General features: G+C 61.1%; 1 protein-coding gene across 3 annotated transcripts; it reads left to right on the top strand.

The window, feature by feature from the left end:
- Window positions 1-86: 86 nt before the first annotated feature.
- Window positions 87-12,186, top strand: EPHX2 (epoxide hydrolase 2). Of its 3 annotated transcripts, XR_012775089.1 has the most exons (20): window positions 87-240; window positions 1,590-1,674; window positions 1,805-1,964; window positions 2,844-3,034; window positions 3,158-3,280; window positions 3,611-3,685; window positions 4,014-4,109; window positions 4,410-4,488; window positions 4,710-4,744; window positions 4,849-4,875; window positions 8,928-9,013; window positions 9,201-9,312; window positions 9,650-9,724; window positions 10,542-10,587; window positions 10,664-10,766; window positions 10,999-11,068; window positions 11,147-11,227; window positions 11,600-11,658; window positions 11,768-11,932; window positions 12,133-12,186. XR_012775089.1 is itself a non-coding variant. In XM_075497612.1 (19 exons), the coding sequence occupies exons 1-19, from the start codon at window positions 140-142 to the stop codon at window positions 11,850-11,852; spliced, it is 1,689 nt and encodes a 562-aa protein (XP_075353727.1). In that variant the 5' UTR covers window positions 87-139; the 3' UTR covers window positions 11,853-11,965. The 3 variants fall into 3 exon arrangements, 2 of the variants coding, with proteins under 2 accessions (XP_075353727.1, XP_075353728.1); XM_075497612.1 differs by lacking the exon at window positions 12,133-12,186 and having other exon boundaries at window positions 11,768-11,965; XM_075497613.1 differs by lacking the exons at window positions 4,014-4,109; window positions 12,133-12,186 and having other exon boundaries at window positions 11,768-11,965.
- The last annotated feature ends 232 nt before the right edge of the window (window positions 12,187-12,418 follow it).

The raw sequence follows: 12,418 nt of genomic DNA, 5'->3' as shown, positions 1-12,418 counted from the left end.
AGCGCGGCGCCCAGGCAGGGGGCGGGGCGAGGCCGCGGGGGCGGGGCCTGCGGGGCGGCGGAGGGGCCTCAGCGCTGGCGGCGGCGGCGGCGGAGGGGCCGCGGGTTCGAGCCCGGGTGCCGGCGGCGGTGGGGCGGCCATGGCGCGGCGGGCCGTGTTGTTCGACCTTGGCGGTGTGCTCTTCGGGCCCGGCCTGCAGCACTTCCTGGGCTCCTGCGAGCGGGACTGCGGCCTGCCCAGGTACGGCCTGGCCCGGCTTAGCCCGGCCCGGCCCGGCGCTATTTGTCCTCCCGCGCCTCGGCGAGTCGCCGCTCGGCCGGAGACACGTAGAGACGAGGCGACAATACTGTGTGTGCGGCTGCCGCCCGCGCGGGCTGTGCGCGGCTGGGGCCCTCCTAGCAGCAGGACAGGGCTGGGTGGGGGGTGCAGGCTGGGGACCCCCTGTCCGGGACGTGGGGTGCAAGTTGAGGTCCTTGTGTGTATATGGGGTGCAGCCTGGCGACCTCCTGCCTCGATGTGGGGTGCAGGCGGGGGGGGACCCTGTCCTGGATGTGTGGTGCAGCCTCAGAGTGCGGGGGGTCCTGTCCTGGATGTGGGGTGCAGATCAGCTATTAAAACTAGTCCTCAAAGAGGCAGGATTGCCACAGGGGACGTTGGCAGAAGTGGTAAGAAGAGTGACTAATAATTAATCAAGCAGGATAATTAATGAAGCCTGTCCCTGCCCCAGCGCCGAGACCCGACACAACTCAGTGCACGAGCCGGAGCTGATGAAACCCAAAGCATCGGACCCCCGAGCGGGTCCCAAACAGCCTCTCGAGTCCTGGTGAACCCTGTGCCCCATTTAATACGGGGTGTTTGGGGATTAGTAATCCCAAAAGCTCCCAAACACGAGTCGAACAGGTTCTGTCTGTTTGCATCGCCCAACACCTCGGGATCGCCCAGCAGCGCGTGGGTGTTTAAAAAAAAAAAAAAAAAGCAGGGCGTTAAAAAAGGAATAAAATATTAAATAACTAAATGCTGGAGGACGTGGAGCAGATGGAGCAATAAATTCTCAGATTATCAGGCCATCAAACATTTTTTTGCTCTGCTTTATATTAAAAAGTGACAGCAATGCTGCTGGAACAGGTAAAGCCGCTTTATTTTTAACCGAGCTGCATTTTTATCGACTCGGAGGAGAGCTTTGTCCTAAAGCCAGTCGCTGTAATCTTGTTTTATTGCCGCCCGAGAAGGCCTTTTGTGATCTTGTGATAGGGGCAAATTATTTTCCCTGAGCTACAGCTTACAGAATACCTCGCTCTTCGCATTTTTTTTTTTTTAATTTTTATTTTTTTGTTGTTGTTCCTGGCAAAACTCCCTCCTCGTCTATCTGCAGGGCGAAGTAATTGAGCTGCCAGCAGAAATAAATGGGCAGCGATCCGAAGCGGATGCTCCGGTCCCGGGTGATGATGGAGGAGGGAGCGGGACTGATTTACGCAGCCGGCGGGAGCTCGGTATCCCCGGCACGGAGCGTCCCCCTCCCCATAGCGCACCCCAACACCCCCCCGGTATGGGGGTCCCCCCCGGCTGACCTCTCCTCCTTTACCTGGCAGGAATTTCTTGCGGAAAGTCATGTTTGCTGGCGGCTCCGACGGTCCTTATGCCAAAGCGATGAGGGGACAGATCACCCTGTCCCAGGTGAGCGCTCGGGGACCAGCCGTGGAGCACCGCTGGCGCTCGGGTGGGGCTCGGGAGGGGAGCAGGCTCCAGGATGGGCCGTGCTTTATTTTTGGGGGGTCTATTGAATGACTGCGGGGGTGTTTTCCAGCTCTTTTCGGAGATGGAAGAAGGCTGCAGGCAACACGCCTCCGCCTCGGGCATCGCCCTGCCACCCACCTTCTCTGTCGCCCGAGCCTTCGAGGAGATGGCGGCCGAGGGGACGGTCAATGCCCCCCTTCTGCGGGCAGCGAGGGTGCTGCGGAGGAACGGTGGGTGCTGGCGGGCTTTTGGGCAAGGGGTGCTGGAGTAAGGCTGCTGCTCCCCTCCCGGCAGGCACCATGGGGGTCTCTGGTCGGTCTCACCATGAGGTCTTGGTTGGTCCTACCACGAGGTCCTGGTCGGTCCCACCACGAGGTCCTGGTCGGTCCCACCATGAGGTCCTGGTTGGTCCCACCACAAGGTCCTGGTTGGTCCCACCACAAGGTCCTGGTTGGTCCCACCACGAGGTCTTGGTCGGTCCCACCATGAGGTCCTGGTCAGTCCCACCACGAGGTCCTGGTTGGTCCCACCATGAGGTCCTGGTTGGTCCCACCATGAGGTCCTGGTCAGTCCCACCATGGGGGTCCCTGGTCGGTCCCACCACGAGGTCCTGCTTGGTCCCACCACGAGGTCCTGGTCAGTCCCACCACGAGGTCCCTGCTTGGTCCCTCATCATCATCTGAGCACTCTCCTGACGTCACCTCTCAGCATCCTCTAATTAGATATTCTGAGCCCTGGTATCCATCAGACATGCTACCACCCAGACAGCAATTAGCAGGAGGCCATAGCCCTTCGCCCCGCACCGTGGCCGGTCCGTCAGCTCAGTCCTCAGCTTCTCGGTGTGCCCGAGCTCGCGTTCACGTCCTGCCTGCGTTGGGAGGGTTGAGCCTTGCTTTCCTGGAATTACAAATTGGGCATAAGCTCCTGCCGAGCATCCTTTTGTCTGCTGCTGGGGTGTCCTGGTCCGGACAGAGCCTTGCAACTGGGGGATTTTAGGTCGGGAAGGTGGGAGAAATGTGGCTGGGGAGGGGAGGTGAAATCAAACGCTTGCAGGAGAGCTGGAGTGGGAAAACCAGAAAACCAGTGGGGAAACCAGTCTTAAACCCTAGGATTTAAGACCTGTGTCCTCACCAACAACTGGGTGGACGACAGCACCGGGCGGCTCTTCTCGGCCACGCTGATGAACCTGCTGCGCCGTCACTTCGACCTGGTGATCGAGTCCTGCCGGCTCGGAGCACAGAAACCGGATCCTGAGATCTACACCTACGCCCTGGATGCGCTGCAGGCGAAGCCGCAGGAGGTATCACCGTCACCCTAAAAACAGGGCATGGGGGGTCCCTCCAAGCACCCAGAGTCCTTGGCCAAACCCAGCGGCCGCCCTTCCCCGGGGTGCTGAGCCTGGCTCTCGCTGGCGTATCTCCAGGTCATCCTCCTGGACGACATCGGGGAGAACCTGAAGCCGGCTCGGGAGATGGGCATGGCCACCATCCTCGTCAGGGACACCGAAACCGTCCTGAAGGAGCTGGAGGAGCTCTCGGGTGTCCAGGCACGTAGTGGTGGTCTGGGTCCTCTCCGTCCCCTGCTCTCCTGGGGACCCTGGACCGGTTCTGCAGAGCCAGGAGGGATGGGCTCAGGCTTCTGGGTCTTGCCGTGATGCGGTGCTGGTGCAGGACTTGCGGGTGGCTTTGGAAACGAATGGGATGGGGGCTGTGATTTCCTGCAAACCCTGCCCACCCCCCGATAACCTCATCCCCTGCACCTACTGAGCCGTGTCCATCTCGACCGCATGGATGTCCCACCAGCAGCAGGGTGGTGGGGATGGCCTGTGGAGCTCCAGGCTTGCTCAGGAGCTCACCCTGTGCTCCTCACCCCACAGCTTCTCGCCCAAGAAGAGCCGCTGCCGACTGCGTGTGATCCATCCGACGTGACCCACGGATACGTGCCCATCCGTGTAGGGAGAAGGGCACTGCCTCGGTGACAAGCTGTCCCCGGGCTTGGCAGGGCTTGGGGAGGGTGTTGAGCCCCATGCGAAGATCTGCCAGGCAAGGGGTGGCTTGTTGGGTTTTCCACCCTCCTGCATGGGTTGCTTTGGGTGGGGGATGCCCCATCATCAAGGTCTTCTCCATCCACCTCAGGGGCCAAAACGTGCTCGCGTGGCTCCGGGATGCAGGGCTGGAGGGGGTGGTGGGCTCCCGTGCCTGGTGGCCAACGGTGGGTGGAGGGTTGGGGGGGTGAAGCCATGCCAGCCGCAGCTGGCGAGGGCTCTCTGTCCCTTCCAGCCCGGCGTCCAGCTGCACTTCGTGGAAATGGGGCACGGCCCCGTCGTCCTTCTCTGCCATGGCTTCCCCGAGTCCTGGCTCTCCTGGCGCTACCAGGTGATGGAGGAGGCTGGACCGTGGGGGCTGGTGGTGGGATGCTGGAGTGCAGTGGAAAGGGGGTCATGGCCACCACTCCTGGGGGGTCCCCGGGCTGTCCCACCACCCCGCCTTGAGCCTTGGGGGACACGGGACACAGCCCAGGAGTGTTCCCCCCCCTCCAGCCTCACCAGCCTGCGTCTGCCCTCCTTGGGGACATCTCCGGGCACGCTGGGGTGGGCAGATGCAGGATGGGTGATGGCAGCAGGGGGGAGTGGGCTCTGGGGGTCTCTGCATCCTTCCTGCTGCTTTCCCTCCTAGATCCCAGCTTTGGCTGATGCTGGCTTCAGGGTGATCGCTCTGGAGATGAAGGGCTACGGGGAGTCCACGGCCCCGCCGGGTGAGCTGGGCTTGCCGGGGCGTAGGGGAGACGGGGTCATACGGGGCTGGAGCTGCCAACCCCAAGGCCAAGACCCAGGAGGGGATGGGTGGAGGAGTCTTCTCCTGGGGGGGTGGAAGCTGTCCCGCTCCTCCTGCAGCCCCAGCAGCTCAGATGGGTGCAAAATACATCCTTAGAAACGTGTGGATGTTAAAATGACGGCGATTATGTCTTTCGTGCAGATGTAAAAGAATATTCCCAGGAGCAGATATGCAAGGTGAGGAGCTGCAGGGCACAGACGCGGGGCAGGACGAGTGCGGCGTGGGCTGGTAGGGCACGGTCCCGGGCAGGACCTGACCCCTTCTCTCCTCCCTTCCCCAGGACCTGGCGGTTTTCCTGGACAAACTGGTGAGGAGCTCCCCACGATGGGTCCCTCCTTCTTGGCAAGGTTTGGGTGCGTGTGTCCCCCGCTGCCCTTCGCTTCTTCCTTCCCATGCAGGGACAGCTGAGCTTCTCAGTGACTTTGTCCCACCCAGGAAGAGCTGAGCTCCCCGGTAACTTTGGTCCAAAACCCTTGGGGTAGCACAAACCCCTTCTGTGTGTTCCCCATGGATGGGATTTTAGGGATGGGGATGTTTGTACAACCCATGGCCAGTGGGGAGAACCCATCCTTGGGAGGGTCTCCAGCTCTGTGTCACCTTCTCCTGGACCTTGTGTCCTTGCTGAGGATGGGGAGATGGGCTGGTGGCATCCATGGCTTGGTGGGGTTTTGGTAAGGCAGCGAGGTACTTCCAGCGAGATCTCAGCATCTGATCCACTTGGGTTTGGGAGCTCCGGGTTTAATTCCCATCCCAGCGAGGGGATGGTGTTGATTTCTGCACCTTTTCAAAGAGATGGAACGGAGGGGAAGAAGGCACAGCCCACAAATCACAGACTCACAGAATCGTTCAGGTTGGAAAAGACCTTTAAGATCATCAAGTCCAACCGTAAACCTAACACTGCCCAGCCCACCACTACACCATGTCCCTGAGCACCTCATCCAAACGGCTTTTAAATACCTCCAGGGATGGGGACTCCACCACTTCCCTGGGCAGCCTGTTCCAGTGCTGGACAACCCTTTCGGTGAAGTAAAATTTCCCAATATCCAGTCTAAACCTCCCCTGGCGCAACTTGAGGCCATTTCCTCTCGTCCTATCACTTGTTACCTGGGAGAAGAGACCGACCCCACCTCTCTACACCCTCCTTTCAGGCAGTTGTAGAGAGCGATGAGGTCTCCCCTCAGCCTCCTCTTCTCCAGGCTCAACAACCCCAGGTCCCTCAGCCGCTCCCCATCAGCCTTGTGCTCCAGACCCTTCCCCAGCTCCGTTGCCCTTCTCTGGACACGCTCCAGCCCCTCCATGTCTCTCTTGTCATGGGGGGCCCAACACTGAACACAGCATTCGAGGTGCGGCCTCACCAGTGCCGGGTACAGGGGACGATCACTGCCCCAGTCCTGCTGGCCACACTATTCCTGACACAAGCCAGGATGGATCTCTCGGGTGGATCTCATCAGGCCCCATAGACTTGTGAGTGTCTAAGTGGTGCAGCAGGTCACTCACCATTCCCCCCTGGATTATGGGGGCTCCATTCTGGTCCCCGTCCCCGTCTTCCCACTCCAGGGGCTGGGTACCCAGAGAACATTCGGCCCTGCTATTAAAGACTGAGGCAAAGAAGGCATTAAGTACCTCAGCCTTTTCCTCATCCTTGGTCACTGTGTTCCCTCCCCCGTCTACTAGGGGCTGGAGATTCTCCTTAGCTCTCCTTTTGCCGCTAATGTATTTGAAGAAGTGTTTTTTGTTGTCTTTTACAGCAGCAGCCAGACTGAGCTCTAACTCAGCTTTGGCCCTTCTAGTTTTCTCCCTGCACAGCCTCGCTACACCTTTGTAGTCCTCCTGAGTTGCCCGCCCCTTCTTCCAGAGGTCATAGACTCTCCTCTTTCTCCTCAGTTCGAGCCAGAGCTCTCTAGTCAGCCAGGCCGGTCGTCTTCCCCGCCGGCTCGTCTTTCGGCACCTGGGGACAGCCCGCTCTTGTGCCTTTAGGACTTCCTCCTTAAAGAATGTCCAGCCTTCCTGGACCCCTTTGCCCTTTAGGGCTGCCTCCCAGGGGACTCTCTCGACCAGTCTCCTAAACAGGCTGAAGTCTGCCCTCCGGAAGTCTAAGGTGGCAGTTCTGCTGACCCCCCTCGCCACTTCTCCAAGTATCAAAAACTCTATCATTTCGTGATCGCTCTGCCCAAGACGGCCTCCAACCATCACATGGCTCACAAGTCCTTCTCTGTTGGTGAACAAGAGGTCCAGCGGGCCCCTTCCCTCGTTGGCTCCCTCACCAGCTGTGTCAGGAAGGTCTCTGCCACACGCTCCAGGAACCTCCTGGACTGTTTCCTCTCTGCTGTGTTGCATTTCCAGCAGACATCTGGCAGGTTGAAGTCCCCCACGAGAACAAGGGCTAGCGATCGTGAGGCTTCTCCCAGCTGCTTATGGAATAGGTCATCTGTCTCCTCATCCTGGCTGGGGGGTCTGTAACAGACTCCCACCACAATATCTGCCTTGTTGGCCTTCCCCCTGATTCTGACCCATAGACACTCCACCCTATCGTCACCATCATCGAGCTCTAAACTATCCAGACTCTCCCTGACGTATAGGGCTGCCCCACCACCTCTCCTGCCTCGCCTGTCCCTCCTGAAGAGCTTATCGCCATCCATCGCCGCACTCCAGTTGTGCGAGTCATCCCACCACGTTTCCGTGATGGCCACCATATCATAGTCTTCCTGATGCACAATGGCTTCCAACTCCTCCTGCTTGTTGCCCATGCTGCGTGCATTGGTGTAGAGGCCCTTCAGCTGGGCTGCCGTCCGTGTGTCCTTCACAGGAGAACACCCCTTGGGTGCTTTGAGGGGTTTCACTGGCGTTTCCCTCTGGGCTCCTGTTGCCTCCATATCCCCAAGCCCAACTCTGTTCGACTTTGGCTGTGCCCCGGCGTACCCCCCACATCTCAGAGACACCTGAAATCTCAAATGCCAACATCTCCAGGGCTTTTTCCTTAAGAAATGGCTTCTAAGGGAGCAAGTCCTTCAAAAAGCACAGCGCTAAAAAAAAAAAAAAAATAAGAAACAAGGGGGAAAAAAAAGCCCTTGAGGTTTTGCGAGGGCTCCTTGTGCGAGGAGCCGTGGTGGGTTTGTGCCGGCATCGGAGCAGGGATGGGTTTTCGGGAGGGGACCAAGCCGGGCGTCGCGGGGGTTGCAGCTCCAGTTGGGTGCCGAGCAGGCGAGGAGAAATCACTGGGGGTTTTTTTCGCTGGGGAATTGCCTTCACGCTGGACTAAAAGCGACAGGGAAAATAGATGGAACGGTGGCCCTTGGTGTGCAGCCTGACAAGTGGGTGGGCGCCCATTTTTGCGTCGGGGTGAGCTCGGTAGATGGGATGCGAGGTCGCGGCATCCCGTATGGATGGGACTTTGGTTTTCCCTGCTCCTCCGCTACCGTCGGGGCCCATCCTGCTCCTCTCCCCCCCCCCCCCCCCGTGGGCTCCTTCTCCCTCCCCTGGGACCACCCGGTGGAGTCTGGGGAAGGTCAATGATTTCACGAAGCTTCCTGTGTCGGCTGAGCCCATTTCTGGGATGCGGAAGATGCGGAGCGGTCCAGGAGCATGGCGATGGCCAGGGATGGTGGGATGAAACCCCCCAGCACCGGGGGGACCCGCTCAGCCCCACATCGGAGGTGGGAGCTGCCAGGACCCCCCCCCCCCAAACCTCTGCCCCCCTTGGCAGGGGGGGGGGCTCAGATGCTGGGTTTCGCGCTGTCGGACGAGCTGCATCCGCCGGGAGGGAACTTTAATTACTCTTCTAAATATCAGCTAATTATGAACCAGCTGCTACATTGTCAGGAGCGCGGGTTTTAATTGGATTTATTTGTAGGTGCCCAGAGGGGTCGGGAAATGGGAATGGAGGGGGGGGGGATGATGAGCTCGGTGTGCCCGGCTCCGGGCAGGATCCGGCCAGCCCTGGGGAAAGCCGAGAGCCCCTTCCCAGAGGGGCCGGGGATTTTTTCGGCCGCACCGATACCGAGACGTTCCCCGTGCTGTCACCCCGTGCGATGGCAGCGGTGGCAGGGGACGAGCAGCCTCCAGATGTGTTTTTGGTGGATAATATCGAACCCCTTTCATCTGGAGGGCTCAGGTACTTGAAATGTTTAATTAAGTCGGAGCAAAATTGCTCCGGGTGATCAGGTAACGCTTGTTCCTTGGGGGGGGGGGGGGGGGGGGGAAGGAAAATATTGCTGTTTTCTGATCTCTTTGCTGCTTCGGAGGAAGGCAAATCCCCTCTCTCACCTGCTGATCGCTCTCGGGTGCTGCTTTCGGGGAGGATTTCGAGGTGCTCCCCGGGGCGCGGCTGCGGGGGCACGCTGACGGACCCCCTCCCCGCAGGGCATCCCGCAGACCGTGCTGGTGGGCCACGACTGGGGCGGTGCCGTGGTCTGGAACATGGCTCTCTTCTACCCCGAGAGGGTGAGGTGGGTCCGTGCCACGCGTGTGGCTCCTTGGGGACCGGTCCTACCCCCCCAGGTCCCTCCAGACACCCTGGATCCTGCCCTCTCGAGTCCCGTGTCCCGTCCCCCCCCCCGCAGCAAAGCCCTGGCTCACGCTGGGCGCCCCAAATCCGGGAGCGATGCTGACTCTGCCCTCCCCACGACGTCCCAGAGCTGTGGCCTCGCTGAACACCCCGTACCGACCCGCCGACCCCGCTGTGGACATCGTGGAGAAGATGAAAACCTATCCCACCTTTGATTACCAGTTCTACTTCCAGGAGCCGGTGAGTCCGGGACCACAATTTTTACCCTCCACCCCTCTTTTGGGGCTTAACCCCCCACACACACACACCGAGTATGGGGACGTGCCCATGTCGGGATCCCCAGCTCATGGCTGGGCACCCCATAGCCGGGGGGCCACGCTCTGGGGCTCTCGCTGTCACCCCAGCTGCAAATGGCTTGTGGTCCCCCTGCCAGACCTTGTTCCCATGCTGAACTCTGCAAAAAAAACCATCCCCAGCCTCCACCCGAGCCCCGATGAGCGGCAGGATCCGGCCCCAGGGTGGGTGGGGTCCCTGGGGAGGGTTGACATCACCCGCGGTGCTTCCTCCCCCCGTGCAGGGCGTTGCGGAAGCGGAGCTCGAGAAGGACATCGGCCGGACCCTGAAGATCCTGATCCGCTCCACGCGCCGGGAGGTAGGTGTGGGGCTGAGGATGGACCCGGGGTGGGAGCAGAGGGGCTTCACAGCCTGATGTCCTCTCCAAGCCCTGCTTAGCCTTGTTGGGGTTCTGCCTGTGGCACCCTCTCCCCTTCCACCTCACCTGTGCCGGGAGCCAAAAGCTTCAGGGATGGCTTTGCAGCGGCCCACAGTGACCCTCGGGCGTGTCCCACCCCGCGTCTGCCATCCTTTTGCTGCCTGTCTGCAGTAAAGTCTGCGTTCAGTCAGCCATCAGTAGGGACCAGAGTGAACGCATCCTTGTGAGCAGTGGCGCAGGGCCCGTACCTCTTTAGGCCTCAAAACTGGCCCTGAGCAGGGATTGAGAAGACCTCTAGAAAGCTGTGCTGCCTGGGGAGAGACAGCCCAGCCCGGCGAACAGCAGATTTGCAGGGTGACTCTCGGCGTGGCCTGGCAGAGGCTCCCGCTCTCCCTCTGCCCTTGCAGTGCCAGGGCCGCTCGCTTCCTTAACCCCTGCAAACGTCAACGCCTCGCTCCAGGGTGAAAAACCTTCGCCGTTTAAAATAACAGTGCCCCGGCAGCGTGCGGGAGGCCGCGCCACGCCGGCGGCATCCTTCTGCCGGCCACGCTGGCTGCTCCCGGCTCCGCAGCCCGGGGCTGCGCCGTCGGTTCCTGCATCCCTCGGGATGCAGCGATGCTGGACGCTGGCTCCCGGCGAGGAGGGGCATGGAGCCCCAAGTCTGCCTGGCAGCCACGGGGAGCCCCCCGGGGATGGGTTTCCCCCCCCCCGGGCACGGTGCCGCTCCCTGCCTGCCCTCGGTCCCCTCTCTCCGCAGGATCGCCTGCCCTTCACGCTCAACTTCCACGGGGTCCGGGAGCGAGGTAAGGAGGAGACCTCGCTGTGGGGTGGGGATGCCACGGGCGGGACGCGGCAGCAGTGCTGTGCCTCTTGTTGCAGGGGGGCTGCTGGTGGGCTTCCCAGAAGACCCCCCTGCCAGCCAGATCCTGCACGGCCCCGAGCTGCAGTACTACATCCAGCGCTTCGAGAAATCCGGCTTCAGGTAGGGCCGGGAGCCCGGGGGCCTGGTGGGGTACCCCCCCCCCCCTGCAGAAGGGGGACCCCCAAAGCCACCGAGGCCTTGCTTTATAACCCCAAGAAGGGGCGAGGCTGGCGGGGGAAGGCTGCTTTCCCCTCGCAGGCTCTTCCCGTGCCGTGGGCGGTGGGATGGTCCCCGCGGTGGTGTCGGCAGGAGCTGAGTCCCAGCATCTCCGTTCCATTCCCCTTTCTCCCAGTGGCCCCTTGAACTGGTACCGCAACATGCGACCCAACTGGCGCTGGGCACTCTCTGCCAAGGACAGGAAGGTGGGGACTGATCCTGTCCCGTGGGCAGCATTTGGAGACCCCGCACCTTCCCCACCTTGTCACCTGTGTCCCCTGTAGATCACGATGCCAGCGCTGATGGTCACAGCCGGGAAGGACGTGGTGCTGCATCCCAGCATGAGCAGGGGCATGGAGGAGTGGGTGAGCCCGCGTGGTCCCGTCCCACCCCAGCCCGCACCGGCGTGCGCCGACGCCATCCCGCTTCCATAAGATCCCACCACGGAGAGCCCCGGGGCAGGTTCCATCCTGCCAAGACGGGCTGGATTTGGCCCAGATACGGGGGGACGTATCCCCAGATACGGGGACATCACTTGGGAAGGGGGGGACAGGCTGATAGAGGGAGGGGGGCAGAGGGGGGGCATTTGCCGCGTGCAGCAGGCAGGAGGGGATTTGCTCTTGCCAAAAGGGAGAGCTGGGGACGCAGGGGCAGCCCGGGGTGGGCTCTGCCGATGCCAAACGTGCCGGATCCCGGTACAAACCAGCCCCTTTCCGCTCTCCCCCGTCCCTCCATAGATTCCGCAGCTGCGCCGGGAGCACATGGAGGAGTGCGGGCACTGGACGCAGATGGAGAGGTACCGCGGCCGGCATGCACGGCCTCGCTCCATGGCAGCCGGGCTCCCCCGTCTCCCCCGTCTCCCCGGGGATGCCGGCTCCCGCCCCAGCCCTGTGCCGTGCCCCCAGGCCGACGGCGCTGAACAGGATCCTGGTGGAGTGGCTGGAGGGGCTCCCCCCCGACGCCCCCCTGCCCAAGATCTGCAGGCTGTGAGCAGGACCCGAGCAGGACCCCCCGCCCCGTGCCTTCCCTGCTCCCCGGGGTGATTTTGCCTTTTAGAGTTTGATTTTTGCCTTTAGGGGTTGATTTTTGCCTTTAGGGGTTGATTTTTACCTTTAGGGGTTCATTTTTGCGTTTAGGGGTTGATTTTTACCTTTAGGGGTTCATTTTTGCCTTTAGGGGTTCATTTTTGCCTTTAGAGTTTGATTTTTGCCTTTAGGGTTTGATTTTTACCTTTAGGGGTTGATTTTTGCCTTTAGGGTTTGATTTTTACCTTTAGGGGTTGATTTTTGCCTTTAGGGTTTGATTTGTATTTTCGGGGGGGGGGGGGGTTGATGGGTGGAAGCCGTGGGCGAGCCAGGGCTGGGAGGAGGGTGGCACAGAGCATTGCTCCTGCTTTGTGCAGCTAAAAGGGTCCTGGCGAGCTCTCGTGGAGATCCCGGGGTGCTGGGAGATGGTTTGGGGCTGGACCCATCCTCGTGCCGGGGCAGGGGCTGCATCGGGGCTGCCACATCACCCTCACCCCATCCCAGGGGCTTCCCTCGCTCGGGGGGGTTTGG

This window comes from Mycteria americana, chromosome 3 (assembly GCF_035582795.1).
Source record: "Mycteria americana isolate JAX WOST 10 ecotype Jacksonville Zoo and Gardens chromosome 3, USCA_MyAme_1.0, whole genome shotgun sequence".
NCBI lineage: Eukaryota > Metazoa > Chordata > Aves > Ciconiiformes > Ciconiidae > Mycteria > Mycteria americana.
Note: the sequence above shows the minus strand (reverse complement) of the source record. Positions and strands in the feature narration are given on the sequence as shown.

Excerpts from the sequence above, each read along its gene's own strand:
- EPHX2 (XM_075497612.1), top strand. The coding sequence starts at position 140 with ATGGCGCGGCGGGCCGTGTTGTTCGACCTTGGCGGTGTGCTCTTCGGG. Across the intron at positions 1,675-1,804 it reads GACAGATCACCCTGTCCCAG|CTCTTTTCGGAGATGGAAGA; the intron begins GTGAGCGCTCGG and ends GGTGTTTTCCAG. Across the intron at positions 3,281-3,610 it reads AGGAGCTCTCGGGTGTCCAG|CTTCTCGCCCAAGAAGAGCC; the intron begins GCACGTAGTGGT and ends CTCACCCCACAG.